The 17,484-nt window shown below is 39.6% G+C and overlaps 1 protein-coding gene across 2 annotated transcripts in view; it reads right to left on the bottom strand.

Moving 5' to 3' along the window:
• Positions 1-11,976: 11,976 nt before the first annotated feature.
• The window catches only part of RNF217 (ring finger protein 217), a 116,243-nt gene continuing 110,735 nt past the window's right edge, over positions 11,977-17,484 (bottom strand). The window contains exon 6 of one of the 2 annotated variants that reach the window (XM_075862316.1): positions 11,977-15,147. In XM_075862316.1, coding sequence (XP_075718431.1) covers positions 15,074-15,147 — 74 coding nt within the window. In that variant the 3' untranslated portion in view covers positions 11,977-15,073. The remainder of the gene's footprint in view (positions 15,148-17,484) is intronic. The other variant, XM_075862315.1, reaches the window with a different exon arrangement.

Below are 17,484 nucleotides of genomic sequence, written 5' to 3'. Positions count from 1 at the left end.
CTTGGACGCCGTATCTGACCTGGAACCCACAGTACATTCCGTACTAAAAATCGCACCAAACGGAATTTCCGCAGCGGAAAAAAGCGATGTGGAGAAAAAAAGCGATCATACCCCCCCCCCCCCCCCCTCTTCTCTGCGCGTAGTCCGGCCTCCTGGGATGACGTTGCAAGCCATGTGAAACACTTTTGAACTAAAATTATTTGTTGCCGCTTTCCAAGAGCCATAACTTATTTCATTTTCCGTCAATGTAGTGAGATGTGGGCTTGTTTTTTCAGAACGAGGTGTAGTTTTCACTGGTACTTTTTTGGGCTACATGGGACTTATTGATTAACTTTTACTTTTTTGACGGCCAAAGGAAAAACAAATCGCAATTCAGTCATAGTTTTTTGTGTTTTTTTTCATGACTTTCACCTTGCGGTTTAAATTACATGTTGACTTTATTGTTTGGGTCATTACGGTCACGGCGATACCATATATGTGTTCTTGGATTTCTTTTTTACACGTTTAGAAAATAAAACCACTTTTTAACCCCTTAGTGACCACCAATACGCCTTTTCACGTGAGTCACTAATGGGCTTTAGGCTAGGCTGACGCCTTTTCACGTCAGCCTAGTCTAAGTCCTGCACGGGTCTCCCGTTCAGGCAGGAGCCGGGGCTCTGCTGTCTGATGACAGCTGAGCTCCTGCTCCAACGCCCACGATTGAAGTTTACTTCGATCGCGGCCGTTTAACCCGTTAAATGCCGCCGTCAATAGCGACCGCGGCATTTAACTTTGTTTACAAAGGGAGTGAGCTCCCTCTGTCACCCATCGGCGGCCCGCGAATGCAATCGCGGGTCTCCGATGGGGTGTCATGGCAGCCGGGGGCTTGATAAAAGCCCCCAGGTCTGCCCTGGACATATGCCTGTTAGGACGCGCCGGAGGCACGTCCTAACAGATTGCTTGTCAGATTTACACTGACAGGCAATAATGCTCTGGTATACGAAGTATACCAGAGCATTATAGCAGCGATCGGAACATCGCACAGTAAAGTCCCCTAGTGGGACTAATAAAATCAGTTATCAAAGTGAAATAAAGATTATTAATAAAAAGTACAGTAAAAAAATAAATAAAACCATTTTTTTTCCATAAAAAGTGGTTTTATTTAGTAAAAGTGTAAAAAAAAAAAAAAAAGAGTACACATATGTGGTATCGCCGCGACCGTAATGACTCCATTAATAAAGTTAATATGTCATTTAAAACGCAAGGTGAACACCGTAAAAAAAAACGCAAAAAACAATGGCGAAATTGCAATTTTTTTCCATTGCCCCCCAAAAAAGTCATAATAAAAATGAATCAATAAGTCCCATGCACCCCAAAACAGTACCATTCAAAACTACGTCTTGTCCCGCAGAAAACAAGCCCAAAAAAATCACTACATTGATGGAAAAATAAAAAAATTACGGCTCTTGCAAAGCGACGATGCAAAAACAAATAATTTTAGTTCAAAAGTGTTTTTATTGTGCAAAAGTCGTAAAACATAAAAAAACCTCTACATATGTGGTATCGCCGTAATCGTACCGACCCATAGAATAAAGGTAACATGTTAATTACGTCGCACAGTGAACGGCGTCAATTTAAAAACGCATAGAACAATGGCGGAATTTCAGGTTTTTGTTATAATCCCCCCCAAAAAGGTTAATAAAAGTTAATCTAAAAATTATATGTACCCAAAAATGGTGCCATTAAAAAGCACAACTAATCCCGCAAAAAACAAGTCCTGATACAGCTATGTAGACGAAAAAATAAAAACGTTATAGCTCTTTGAATGCGACTATAGAAAAACGAATAAAATAGCTTGGTCATTAGGGCCTAAAATGGGCTTAATGACAAGGGTCACTAAGGGGTTAATAGAAAAAATGTTTGTTTGTTTGTTTTTTTAACTGTAATGTTTAATAATAATTTTTAACATTAATTACTTATTTCTTCAGTCCCACTGTGGGACTTCACTATGCGATCTTTTGATCGCATATATAATGCTTTGGTACATGTAGTATGCCAAAGCATTATTGCCGGTCAGTGTAAGGCTGAGTTCACACGGGGCGGATGCGCTCCGTAAAAGCACGCAGCGTATACACCCTGTGCGCAGCAGGGAATTCCGGGTAAAAAAACCGCACCAAACTGGTGCAGTTTTTTGTCCGGAATGTCCGCTGCGAAAAACTGCAGCACTTAGACCGCTGCAGCCTGTGATTGGCAGCAGCAGCGGTCACATGGGATGAAGCGTCATCCCAGGAGGCCGGCCCTCTGACATCATCCAGACCGGCCACCTGGGATGACTATTCCTCCCATATGACCGCCCCTACAGCCTGTGATTGGCTGCAGCGGTCACATGGGTTGAAACATCATGCCTGGAGGAAGAAACACAGACTCCTGGGTAAGTATAAGATCTGCGTTTTGTGCGGCGGAATCGCAAAAAAAAATCTGTTGCGGGTTTTATATCCCCATTGAATTCAATTGGGAAAACCCACAACTAATAGGCATATAGCCATGGCAGGCCTGTGGGCCTTTATTAGGCCCCCTGGCTGCCATGGCATTTGCGTGCCGCCGATGGGTGACAGAGGGAGGTCCCTTCCTCTGTAAAGGACTTAAATGCTGCAGTCGCTATAGACCGCAGCATTTAAGGGGTTAAACGGCCGCAATCAAACTAACCTTCGATCGTTACCTTTGGAGCAGGAGCCCAGTATTTACAGGCCTTTAAAAAAACAGCAGTGTAAATACACCCATAGAACGTCACTGTTCTGAAAACGGCCGCGTGACGCCCGTAAAAAAAAAACGTCCATCACACGGACAATTTTTACTGTCGTGTGAATGTAGCCTTACTCATCTGTACAGACAACATATGTAGCTACAAATATTGTTAATTGTAACTTTGCTGCATCCTCTTCTGCACTGGATTCTTTCCTGGAACGTATTTTTTAGATGAGAAACAGAAATGGCGTCTGACAGATCGCTCTTCTGGTCTTTGGTCAAAATTCACTAAGAACCTCAAATTAGTAGGTCTCATCTCATTGCCAACCTTCAATTCGCTCTCCGGCACGTCTCTCCCCAACTAGTGACCCACCATTATAGTGTAGGTCCACCATCAAGCTATTCATAGGTAACCATTCTCTGATGGAATCACTTCCTGCAGCTTGGAGAACATTCTGATAAGATGATGCAGAGATTTTTGGAATTTGAGATCTCCGGGGAGTAACGTGTATATAAGGCCCTGTTCACACAGAGTTTTTTGACGAGTTTTTTGGGGCAGAAACCACGCCAAAAAACTCAAAAACCGCCCGAAAATGCCTCCCATTGATTTCAATGGGAGGCAGACGAGTTTTTTTACCACGAGTAAAAAAAAAACGTCGTGATAAAAAGAAGCAACATGACCCATCTTGAGGCGGTTTCCGCCTCCAAAACCCCATTTGAATGAGTCAGAAAGAGGAAAAAAAAACCTTGACGAGTGTTTTGACGAGTTTTTGTCAAACCACTGTGCAAAAACCTACTGGAGCAGTTTTTGCAGGAGGAATTTTCCTCCTGCAAAAAACTCCATGTGAACACAGCCTTAGACAATCCCCCACCTATAGCCTGCTTACAAATCTAAATTTCACCTCTTCCTGACCAAAGATGCTTTAAAAGGATTTTTCCACTTTCAAAGTTTTTTCCAAACTTTGATATGCATGCCTACTGTATGGCCCATGGTATCCACAGCTTGCTCGTTGCTCTTTTTTTCCTGACCCCTTGCAGCTTCAGTATCTTTTCATTCTGATATGGGTGGTCCTGCAGAGATGGTCATGTGACTCGCTTGTAACCGTGCACACTGAAACACTCCGCCACCGAGGTGTGTAACGCTTTACAATGGTTACAATAACTGCAGCTGTGCTATAAGAGAACATTTCTCATTTGTGCATACTCCGTTTGACATCTAATGAGCCACGCTACATTGATTAAAACAGTTCTGCGCATGCCTGTGGAGCAGAGGAGTCTAATGTGCATGCCCACACTATATTATCAGGACGGAACTAGTGCAAAAGCGCAAGATGAAATCTCTTCCTTGCACGCATTAAACAAATGGATGACAACTGGGCATGCTCATCCTGTCAAACAAGAACTTCACCAGAACGTAACCACTGGCACCTAAATCAATGTAGGGTTTGGGGAACTTTGGGGACAGTTCTCTCTTGAAGATTGCAGTATGTATAACTCTTAAGAGCATATATACATGTGTACCATTTTGTGAAGATATGATCTTGATTATGGGAATACCCCTTTAGTTATTAAAAACCTTAGCCCACCCACACTCCAAGCTTCTATGAAAATTGCAAAAAAAGATCTCAACAGATTCTTGGTGCATGTTGCTATTTACAGTTAGGTCCAGAAGTATTTGGACAGTGACACAATCTTCACGATTTGGGCTCTGCATGCCACCACATTGGATTTGAAATGAAACAACTGAGATGCAATTGAAGTGTAGGCTTTCAGGTTTAATTCAAGGGGTTGAACAAAAATATCCTGGGGAAACGTTTAGGAATTGTGACCATTTTTCTACACAGACTCCTCATTCCAGGGGCTAAAAAGTAATTGGACAAATTTAAATTACCATAAATAAAATGTTTTTTTTTAATACTTTGTAGAGAATCCTTTGCAGGCAATGACGGCCTGAAGTCTGGAACCCATGGACATCACCAAACGCTGAGTTTCCTCCTTTGTGATGCTTTGCCAGGTCTTTACTGCAGCGTCTTCAGTTGTTGCTTGTTTGTGAGTCTTCCTGCCTTAAAGGGAAGGTGTCATGAATTGTTTTTTTTTTTATTATATTGCTTTTAATAAAATATAAACAACATTTTTATTTATTAGTGTTGTGACTTTAAACTTTTTACTGTGTTCTTACTTTTACTGCTCTATGGGGGCTGCCATTTTTTTTTTCATCTCTGTATGTGTCAATTAACGACACATACAGAGATGGAATACGGCACATACATCCCCATAGAGAATGCGAACGGGAGCCGTTCCATTCACAGAAGCGTACTCAGTCTGTGTGGGAACGGCGCATGCGCTGCTCCCACACAGGCCAAATCGAAGCTCGTTCGTAGAGCACCATTTTCATGTGGACCGGAAGCCGCTGCTGGACAGTAAGATGACGACTTCTGGCCACGGCTTCCGGCCATATGTTCAACGAAGCGAAGGCGCAAGGAGCGTAGACCAGCAGAGGCGGCAGGAGCAGGTAATTTATGTTCGTGTATGTGATGTGGGCATTATGTGATGTGTGTATTATGTTCGTGTGATACTGTCTGCTGAGCCCTGTATCAAATCCTCCTACACTGTGCAGTTGCTCAGAAAATGGCAGCACACAGTGTAGGAGGTTTGAAGATTCAAACCCCTCCCTCTCCTGGCACTAGCCAGAATAAGGGAGGGGGGATTGTGTGAGGACACTAGAGGAGAGTGTGTCCACCCCAAATTTGCCACATAAATCAATGAGGTTACTTTACCACAGTGACCATGCTGCAATTTTGGGAACTGCTCCCTCTAGTGACCAGCACATGGAAATGTTATAAATTAGAATCTAATTTATAATATTTCCTAACTTATGAAAAATTAAAAACAATGTGTAATCACTCAAATACTAATTGTTTAACTCCCCTAGGGGGAGCTACAATGGGGGAGTCAATTGTTGAGAAGGATCTGGGTGTACTTGTAAATCATAAACTAAATTTCAGCATGCAGTGTCAATCAGCTGCTTCAAAGGCCAGCAAAATATTGTCGTGTATCAAAAGAGGCATGGACTCGCGGGACAGGGATGTAATATTACCACTTTACAAAGCATTAGTGAGGCCTCATCTAGAATATGCAGTTCAGTTCTGGGCTCCAGTTCATAGAAAGGATGCCCTGGATCATCCACCACTGTTGTCACCACTGTTGTCTTCCTTGGACGTCCAGGCCTTTTGGAGGTCACGAGATCACCAGTGCGCTCTTTTTTTTTTTTTTTCAAGAATGTACCAAACTGTTGATTTGGCCACTCCTAACATTTGTGCTATCTCTCTGATGGATTTGTTCACTTTTCAGCCTAACGATGGTCTGTTTCACTTGCATTGAGAGCTCCTTCGACATGTTGTGGGTTCACAGCAACAGCTTCCAAATGCAACACCTGGAATCAGCTCCAGACCTTTTACCTGCTTAATTGACGATGGATTACCGAGGCAATAGCCCATGCAGCCCATTAAATAGCTTTTGAGATAATTGTCCAATTACCTTTGGTCCCTTGAAAAAGAGGCAGCTACATATTAAAGAGCTGTAATTCCTAAACCCTTCCTCAAATTAGGATGTGAATAGCCTCGAATTAAAGCGGAGTCTCTTCACTTTAAGCCCACATTGATTATAGAACTGTATATTCGATATGTTTTGGTAAACAGCTAAAATGCCAAAACTTGTGTCACCGTCCAAATAATTCTGGACCTAACCATATATATGCAATCTCATCCATATAAAAAAGTGCAATGCTTTATCAGAACAATTTGCCTTTTCAAGCTTGATATACTTTTGCAATTTTGGATAAATTGGGACTAGTGTCCCTGCGGTCATGGGTACAACAGGAGTGGTCCTTCATACTGATTTTTTCTTTGAGGTATAAAAAGTGTCTACACTTTTAGATTAAACCGTAAATTTCCTTCAATTTACTTGTCACAGATGGGAAAACAAACTGGAATGAGGCCTACACAGCACCAAAATTACAATGTTTCTGCTTTTTTGTAGTGTTGGGTATGGAATATAAGGCGAGAAATCTGGGGCTGGTTGTACTGCTTAGGTCCCAGCAGAGAATACACTAGCAGCATGAACATTTCGACCAGCAACCACTTTCAAGCAGCATAGTAGCAAACAATATGCAAATAAAATTCTTTTAACGTGTAAATTGTGGAATACTGGCACTTTATTAAGAGTAGAATTATTTTCAGGTCACAATCCGTGCCATAATACAGCCACTATTTAATTGCAGTAACTACATAACAGGATATAAGACAACACTAGTGATCAGTTTCGCAACTAGTGGAGGAATACCTGCTGCTCAGATGTAATTGGTAAAATTTTAACCGGTATGCTGAATGCTTCTTTTTATTTTTTATTTCAAACATTTTAGCATAAAAAAAACAGATCTTCAATATATTACACAGTAAAGTTAAATTTTAATACTTTTAAACTTTTACTATATACACCACAATGATTTCCGTTCTGAGGTAATAAAACACATAGGTAATAACAAACAAGACAACATAAAGTATATAAAAAAAATCTTTATTTCTGAAACATTACCCAGCCCATCTGTTTATTCCAACAAGTCACTTATCTGTACATTTAGTATATAATCTCTTAAGAAGATGGCATGATAATTTTCACCTACCGCAAATTTGTATCACGTGTAATCAAACTGCTATATCAAACAGAAAAACTGGAACTTTCTGGGCACTGTCATACATAACTAACCGGAAAACAATTGATTCAGGAAATAAGGCACTAAAGTATATTTAAACAAGTATTCAACTATTATGTATATGCATATACTAGCAGTATATACATATACATTCAAACTGACACAGCACCAAATGGAAGCCTATGGAACCAATGTTTATCTTCACCTAGAAGCCATGTTTAATTTATGTGCAATTAAAACTTATTTCTTAAAGTGCAGCTTGTACATTATCATTAAATAAGTTACATTAAAATGATGGTGTGTGTAATGCCAAACATAAATAGAATTAAATTATAGTACAAGAGACAAAGTCACCCATTTACCTCATAATGCTAAAATACAGAAACCGGCATGAAACAAGTGTAGAAGGTTTAGAGAGCAAGCAATAGAACCAAATTATAGGCAAACATCATACTTTTCGACCTTACAGCTACAGAAAGTCCTGGGAGAGTTCTAGAACATAAAAAGAATAAAATCAACAAAAATGCTCTATAACAGTATCAGTATTTGACAAAATACCTGTCAGAGTCAAATCATTAAGATTTTAGTTTAAATGAAACAAAAGGGAAAAAAAAAACAAATCACTTAGAGAACCAAACGAGTTTGGAAAAAAATAAAAATACGGTGTACTTTGAGACGGAAATCGAGCAAAAGTTAAACTTGGACATATATTGCGAAATCAAAACTGCATCCATACTGGTTGGTACTTTTGAATTCACCTCTCAGAAAGAGATGGTAAACTGAACGTATGTCGTTCTAGAACTGCAGTGGTGTTTGGATGTTGTGGTTGAAATTTGCATCTTAAAATGTGGCATGTGCATCCGGCCTAAAAGTGATATTGACATGTCAATCAAGTCTGTGAGCTCGGACCGCTGTCAATTTTCAAAACTGAACAATGCCTCAAAACCTCCTTAAGATGGTCAAGTCTTATTTCCAGTAATGGAAAGCTCTAAATGGTAAAAAAAATAAAATGGATTCAAATGTACTATAACCCCCTGGTTCGGCATATTAGGGGTGATTCACTGATCTTCTGATGTTTATATGGAACACAAAAGAAAAAAAACACAGAACTTATTCTAAAATGCTGAGTAGCTTTATTTACCAAAACATTGCGATTTTCGACCCGAACGTGGGTGTCTCTCAAGGCTTGAAAAACACTCACGTTGGGGTCGAAACATCACAATGTTTGAGAATAAAGCTACCCAGCATTTTAGAAACAAAAACGGGTACTGCGTTTTTTTAGATAGTCTTCTGGTATGGTGAGCTGGAAAAGGCTATATATTCCTGATATATTAGCCTGGTTACTTCTGAACCAGAGGTACACAATAATGGAACACATTGTGGCTGAATCAAATGTGAACGTCACAAAAATTGATTCAAAGTTAAAAATAATCTGTTCAACTGATAGAGAATGTTAATTATTTGGCGTATATATCTAATGCCGGAAAGAAAAATTACAACGAACTTGTGTGAAAACTATCATTTGACCGTACTGAGTGAATTACTTACTAGAACACAATCTCACTGAAGAGCCAGGAAGAGATGCAAATAAACAATAAGGCAATGACACATTGTCCTCCTAAACGGTTTTAGACCGTTATATACAATCTGGCCCCGATTTGCACAGATATTTAAGAAACTTTTAAACATTTTATCCAAGACTTTCATTTTAGTACAATTCATACATGACAGTGTTTATGGCTTCTGACTAGGACTGAGACTCTGGACAGGGCGCTTAGGCCTAAACATCCTTAAAAGCAAACAAATTTGTAAATCTACACCACATTTACCACATATATTTGGCAAAATTACTTTCAAATGGCATTGTCCGCATAGTAGTCTTCAAACGTTTTTGAATTTTACAAGCATTCTTTTCGCCAAACCATTTGGAATAGCGTAAATATGACTAGAAAGAAAGTCAGGGTATTTCCTCTCACGAATTTGGAAGTTATGGTTTGTTATACCTGGTTAGAAAATATTAGAAAGCTTACAATTATGTGACATGTCCTCTTACAGCAACAAATATGGTCTAGGAGCCACAATTGCATGGTTAAAGAACACATCCACCCAATGTGTATTTATTTGTATTTCACAAAACAGGTGTACTGAAATTTGTGCCCTTTAAAAGGAGTTGTCTTAGAGTATAGACAACCCCATTAATATGAGCGCTACCGGGGTGATCAGCTGATCACAGAAGGTCCAGATTACGGGAACCCCGGCAAACTGCTACAGGGGAAATATAGTATTACATGCGACCAGAAAGTCATTGCTGGTTAGTGGCTCTGCCCACTACAAGTCAACCCCTTCAATGATCGGCATCATTGTGTGTGTGTGTGTGTGTGTGTGTGTGTGTGTGTGTGTGTGTGTGTGTGTGTGTGTGTGTGTGTGTATACAGATATATATATATATATATATATAGTGAGCAAGGAAGCAGCAGTCTAAAAGGTAAAGTTTATTCACCACCACATCTCGGTGCAACGTTTCGCCCTCACAATGAGGGCATTTTCCAGCATTGACAGTGCTGCTCCAGCTTTCACACACGAGATATATATATCTCGTGTGTGAAAGCTGGAGCAGCACTGTCAATGCTAGACTGCTGCCTCCTCGCGCTCTCTCTATATATATATATATATATATATATATATATATATATATATATATACATACATACACATATACTTGCCTCCACAGTAACCGTCTCACGAACATTATATAGGGATCTATTGCTGTATACAAACATTGTAAAGCTTCATATGTTTTTACTACCTTTTGAGTAAAAAAATACCTAATCATTGGCACTAAGAAGGATATGTGCACATGGTTCTACTTTCTAAAATCCACATTTAGTGGTCACTTTATTAGGTACACCTGTTTATATGCTTGTTAATGCAAATATCTAACTAGCCAATCGTGTGGCTAAAACATAAAGCGGTTTTCGGAGCTAATGAAAAACTCAGAGAAGTACCTATATGCGTCTGAATTCTAACCAGATTATGCCACCGTAGCTCATTAGTAATTTTTCATTTCCATTATGTTGCCCAGCTCTGCGCAGCACTAATTTCATTTTGAAGGTGTTTGGTCTAAGGGCTTTTTTTGTAAAGGACTACACAGTTCCTCCATGATTCCGCTCTACTTTCACAGACATTGCCTATATTTAAAGCTGCCTGCACGCCCCTCTATTACAATGTGTAAGTTAGTGCTGTACTTACTTACACAGCTCTGCAGATATACTGTGTGCTATCTGCTGCCCAGCATGTGAAAAATTACCCCTCAAAAGACAGGGAGCAAAGGGGAGAGCACGGACCAGTGGAGATACGAGGCATGTGATGTTTGACGTCCCAAACACTAGAAGGAGGGAAGAAGAAGTAGAGAACCACGTGTTTAGTGTACAGGAAGTCGCACCAGCCGGGAGATAAAACACTAGGAGCATGGTCATGTGACTGCACGCAAGACTGGCTTACAGAGGCATTTCAGCTACAGACAGCACATCAGTAACTGACCAATCTTACTGTAGTTAAACCATCTACACGCAATTTTTACAGATTGCAAAACCCCTTTAGTGTTTAAATGCTTCCAGGCATGGTCAAAATCTTCAAAGAATGGGGAAGAAATGTATTGAAGGACTTTGACTTTGTTAGTATATCTCAGAATCCTGGGATTTTAAAGTGGATGTTCGGTTTCAGCAAAATATATTTTTTTAGTGTAATACAATTTTACAATATAAATTATGTATGATTTCCTCATGGCTTTCAAGACCTCAGCTTGTTTTATTTATTAGGAAGATTCACTGTTTATTTCCAGTGAATAAAATTCTGTCCGTGGTCATGTGATGGACACAGTTGCACGGTGTGTCATAGTTAAGGTATGTATGTATCCATCACATGACCATGGACAGAATTGTTTCCACTCTAAGTAAATAATGAATGTTCCTATTGAATAACAAGCAGCAAAGATCTTGAAAACCATGTGAAATGAATACAAAAAAAGTATATTGGAAAATTTCACAACCTTTTAATTATTCAAAAAATGAACATTAATTTGCTGAAACAGGACAAACCCTTTTACTAACAGCAGTCTCTCCAGAATATTGCCCAAAACAAAAAGAATTCAGTTAGCAGCAGTTCTGTTCATGAAAACTCCATATTAGTTTGGTTAGAGACTGGATAAAGCTGGCAGAAAAGAGACGTTAATTCAAATAACCATATGTTACAATATTTGCATGGAGAAGAATATTGAAGAGGAGAAGCTGCATCAGCAGAACTGACTCGTGTCAGTTAAGGCTAAGTTCACACTACCGTTACTATAAGTTTACCTCTCTTCTGTCAGAGGGAGAGAGGTTCGATACATTAAATGGAAAGCAGCGGTTCCCTTAGAATTACCATCTATTTCAATGGTAATTCTTTTGTATAAGTTGCAAACGGAAAGCAACTAATACAAAAGAATTACCATTGAAATCAATGGTAATTCTAACGGAACCGCTGCTTTCCGTTTAATGTATCGATCTGCTCTTCCTCTGACAGGAGAGGTAAACGTATAGTAACGATAGTGTGAAAGAAGCCTAAGAAAAAGGAACTGGGAATAGAGCGGGCACATGGCCACAAAAACCGGACAAATTAAAAAAGCGATTGTGGGATCAAACATGGCAAATCACAAAGCATCTATCATTTTAAACTGTTTTCACAAACATGACTGCGATCTCAATCCAACGGAGCACTTTAGGGATGTGGGTGGACAAAGATTTATAGAATAATGTGGAGATAATAAATCTGCAGTGTGATTCTGTCACCATAATTTCCAGAAGCTTGAATCCAGGTCACAGAAATTCAGGCTGTTCTGAGATCCTACCCAGTACTAGAAGGTGTACCTAATAAAATGGCACTGTGCCGCCTCAAATTTGGCAAAAATGTAATTCTTCTTTCATCACCATTCTGGTCTGAGAAATGGTCAAACAGTTGGCATAATTCTTAATGAGGACCTGTCACCTCTCCTGACCTGCCTGTTTTAGTAAGTAATTGTATGCCCCATGAAATAATTTATTAATAAATTGACAACTGGGTGCTACCAGTTGGGGTTGTGTCGCTACACAGACAGACAATATCCAATCAGTGCTGATGGTGCCAGACTGTAGGGACACACCCCTTTAACACGGGGGAACGGTCACACCCAGTAGTCAATACATTTTTTAATTCTTAACTTTTCAGAAGATATAACAAAGGAATGAAACAATGCAGAGTTCTGAGAGAATGTGTTCCAGCATTGTTATTTCATGGGGAATACAAGTCTTTACTAAAACAAACACGTCCGAAGAGGTGACAGGTCCTCTAATTCATATTCTGTCCACCACACATAGTACTAGAATCAGAACTTCATGGACAACATTTGGCTGAGATTGCAGGAAGGAATTCCGGTCCTACCTACAATTGTAGGTTTTGGGTAGAAGACAAAGTGTTGATTTTTCTACTTCCAGAGAGGTTATTGTTAAAATAATAAGGTCGGGTTTAGAAAACCCATTCTCAAATACTCTGTTAGGGCGGACATTACATGGGCAACCCATTTATGTCAAAAGGCACCATGTAATGCCAAATTTCTCCAGTGTTGGCGCTGCAGGGGAACTGAACACTTGCTCCCCAGTTTTCTCACGGATTACAGATGATTGCTTGAGTTCCCAGTGGCAGGCTACCCTATAATCAGATTATTTTCGGGGAGCCCTAACAAAATTAGATTGTCTGAAGCGGAAAAACCCTTTAAGGGTGCTTTTAGTATTTAAAAAAGTTGTACACTATATAACTAAAGGCGTTCATTGGCATAACAAAAACACTAGTTTATTTTGGCATTTCTGTTCTTGGCAAACTATGAAGGTCTTCTATAAAATATACATTGAATTTGTTGATTCCACTAACAGAAATCTTAATGTAATCAGATTTCCTTTCAACTAGTTGTGGCACAGATTTAATCTAGATTCTGCATTTAAAGAGTTCCTATTACAAAACAAATATCCATCTTAAGGCAACTGTAGGTTTATATTGGAAGTAGTGCAGCCAAAAATGTTTCGGTCTTCCCTCTGTTTTTGTAAATGCACATTTTCCATGTAACTCAGCTGACTGGCATGGAGCTAGAGAGCTGTGCTATATGCTCAAAACTATCAAATGTCTAGCTCCCCCTCCCCCTCCCCAAGACTGCAGCAGCATCCCCTCCTCATTCATTGTCCTCTCCTCTGGTTTTTGAGCATTTACATCGCCTGCAAGCAGAGAAAAAAGCTTCTGTACGATGACACTTACCCCTCATAATATATAAAACTTTGTAATATATCTTAACATGTACTACTGAACGATGCAAAAAAAAAAAATATATATAAAATGTCAGGTACGTTTTAAGCTCGACGTTTGGCTGAATCTGTGCTGGAGCAAAATTATAAAGGCTTTAGTTAAAGCCTCAATAAAATTACACTGTGCCAAATAAACTACCAGGCATCACATTGCTTCACCCTGCAGGATATTCGCTATATTGTGAAAAAAAGGTAGAACCAGTAACCCTCAAGTAAACCGATCAACTGGTTGTGCACGCAACACAATGTGGATTTTTTTACACTCTAGGCAGTGGCGGAATATGAGATCTTATTTGTTGCTCAAGAGGAATTGTACTTGACATAGCTTTTGGAAGTATTATATTTATACTACAAAAAAAAGTTGCGAATATGATAAAAATTATCTAGAAGACAGAACACATGCCATTTTGTGCCAGAACAATGCTGTATAGATGAACGCAAGCTGCTGACAATCTTTTATATTAGTGTTATATCAAAAAGTTCCTGGGCTGTGAGTCATTGGAATAAGAAACGAAGAAGTAGAATTTTCCATTGTCTCAGTGAATACACAGCACTGCATTTGTGTATTCCATCCGGAGGTGTCAAAGGAAAAGTGAAGGGTTGCCTTAACAGGAGCTAGACAGCTTGACTATTAGAAGACACATCGGGGGGGAGGCGTTGTTTGAACCTTGCGATGAAATAACTGCGTAATCATAAGTTGATCTCTACGCAGGCTTATCGAATTTCAGAAATCTCAATCACTATGTTGTACACATTCCGTGTGTAATGTAAGAGTTCTCCTTACTGCGGCCTTCATTATCCAATTTGCTCTGTGGTGGACTTCTAGCGGTTTCCAATTATTTCAAGGTTTGTTTTTTGTAAATAGGCCAGTTCTGTGACAAAGACTTTAGGAATAGACATGGCTGATCAAGTCTTCAAGTTCTGATCAGATTACTTTCTTTGATTGTCTAACAAAAAAAAAAATAAAAAAAATCTAGTCTACACTTCTATAAAGGGAATGGCAATTCAAATTAATGTTCCAAAATAAAAATACAAAATATTACAAATTAAAAAAAAAAAAAGCAGCAATTCTGGGCATATCCAGCTGGGAGTGCACCCATAACAGGTGGCATTATGGTCTGCCTTTGGGGGCGGTTTAGAAAGCAGAATATTGACGTAATGGTAGTCTACTGTCTGCGTTCCAAGATCAGGTGACAAAGGTGATAATGTCCTCCGGTACACAGCACTGTTTGGCCCCCACAGGACTTTTTCAAGCTTCAGGAAGTCCTCTACTCCTACCACGGCATACCAGTCCGTGTTCGTTTCCGTTGCTTTTTACAAAGGCAATAGATAGGCAGTCCAAATAACCCTAGGGGAAAATGTAAAACAGACAGCACTGCATTATAATGTGTTAACTTGCTTAAAATAAAAACTAGAAAATCTGTAACCAGACCGATCTCTTTTTGCATCTATTAGATACCATAATAAAAATAAGCTAGTGGTGGCCATTACGCACACCAAACAGATTCCTGAACTCCTCCTGGGAGGGCTGTATAAAGGAAAAACATATTAGTGCATCCCCGAGGGACGTGATCCTTATTATTAAAATGCAATGCATACTGACATTTTAGGATTTTCAGTGGATGAGAAAAAAAACTACTACACTCCACTGTAAAAATACTATATATCCTTGGCTTTAAAATCAAGATTTGCACACTGAGAGCCACTGACCAAGTAGGTTTTCTCACAGCGTAAGATACACTTGCTCTGTATACAGAATACAAAGCAGCTGTAACTCAAAAAGTATTTTTAATAAAGACTAAATTATAAAGTTGCACAAAACACACTGATTGACCACCGTTTTATATTAAAAATAAATAGCTTTCAAAAGTTTACATAGTCTAAGATTAAAAATAACTTATTTAAAATTAAGACTAAGTAGGAATGACTAGATAGAGACATTTCCGTCAAAAAGGAGTATTTTTTTATAAATGCAATATTCAAGGGAAAATTTTAGAATTATTATTCTTTTACATTCTGGCAATACTGTGCAATTACCTATTAAATACAAAAATATTGTCCTTTGCTAGCAGTGAGCACAAATTGCTAAATGGTAGCAAAGACTATTTGCAGTTTACAACCTGCTGCAAGATAATGACAGAATGACAGATCTATTCTTTTTATAGGCCTAGCTAGATAAAGATGACAGAGGCAATGACAAGTAAAAAAAAAACATTGGAGAAAAAGTGCAGAATCAGCAAAGCGGTGTCAAAATAGGACATATCTACCATCATATTCTGTCATTTTTATATCAATATATACACATCACAGCATCAGTCATGTTTGCCTACTTTCACACTGCAATTTGCAGTATCAGCAAAAAAAGGTCCCAGTGCATACACAAAACCCCATTCTCGCGACAGAGGCCAGAAGAGTCTTTTTTTGGGCTACGTTGAGCCGTTACATATCAGTATACTTATTTTTTTTTGCTATATGTAATAGGCATCTAGTGGAAAATAAGTGTACTGCATGCTATACTTTTATTTACAATGGGATCCTATGTGCAACAGATGCCACTAAAGGCATGCGTTGGAGGTCTACATCAGGGAATCCTCCCAATGTGTACCTTCAATGGACAATGCAAAACGTAGAGTAAAGAGACCTTTACGCAAAAGGAGTGTAACACATTTTATGGGGAAAAAAAGCGCTGCATGCAGGACTATTTTTTCTGGCTAAACAACGGACACCATGAGGGAACCCAATAGACCACATTGGTGTACGTTGTGTGATGTATCCAGCACAGTGTTGTGGTTTCTATGACGGACAGTTCAGGCTTTGACTGACACTGGAGTTGGGTTGTGCATGACAAGAGTAGGGCAATTCTGGCTTGCAATGGAGGTGTATTTTCACTTGTGCTCTGGATATGGCCAGGGCCCCTCTCTCCCGCAGCCGCTTTTGATGGGACGTGCAGTGTCTGACAGCAGCATAAAGTGCACCTGTTGGGAGCGGAGGTCACCTGACAGGGTAATAAGCTCAGCCACCCACCATCCCATGCACACTACCGTGAAATTTGAATTAATGGGGCCGCAATCCACCCGCAGATATGCGTGTGAATTGCGGCCGCAAAAATATGTTCGTGTGTATGGGGCCTTACAGTTTCTTTTCGGCCCTGACAATTGAGAAGTAAAGTTTGTATTTTTTGTTGCCCTTGAATACCCTGTAGGCGAGCTCCTTGATATAAATTGTATCCTCAGAGTTTAGCAGTGTCTGCTGCAGAGTGCCCCTGATCCAGCATAAGTGGTGGAGTAGTCGCTGCAATCAGTAGAGCACGCTAAACTCGGAGCATACAATTGTATCTAAAGTGCCAAAGAGGCCACCTGCATGGTATCTAAGGGCAACAACAATAACAACAAACTTTGCCTTTCTGTGGCCATAGCCACAGAGGAACAGTGAGGAGAGAAGTAGTACTCAGCCAGGTCAGTCTGTCGGAGTGATTGCAGAGATGAATTTGCCACCTATGCTGGATCAGCGCTGTTTGGTAGTATAAAGACCGTGCGCGGTCGATACACAACTTTAAGTGATAGCGACGCTCTGTAGAAGAGACCTTGGTCAATAAATTAATGTGAACCCCTCCATGCAGAATTATTCTGCGAATATTAACTATGCGGTGTTTAGCAGTTCACCGCTGATTCTCCACTGCAAAACT

This window comes from Rhinoderma darwinii, chromosome 4 (genome assembly GCF_050947455.1).
Source record: "Rhinoderma darwinii isolate aRhiDar2 chromosome 4, aRhiDar2.hap1, whole genome shotgun sequence".
NCBI classification, from domain to species: domain Eukaryota; kingdom Metazoa; phylum Chordata; class Amphibia; order Anura; family Rhinodermatidae; genus Rhinoderma; species Rhinoderma darwinii.
Note: the sequence above shows the minus strand (reverse complement) of the source record. Positions and strands in the feature narration are given on the sequence as shown.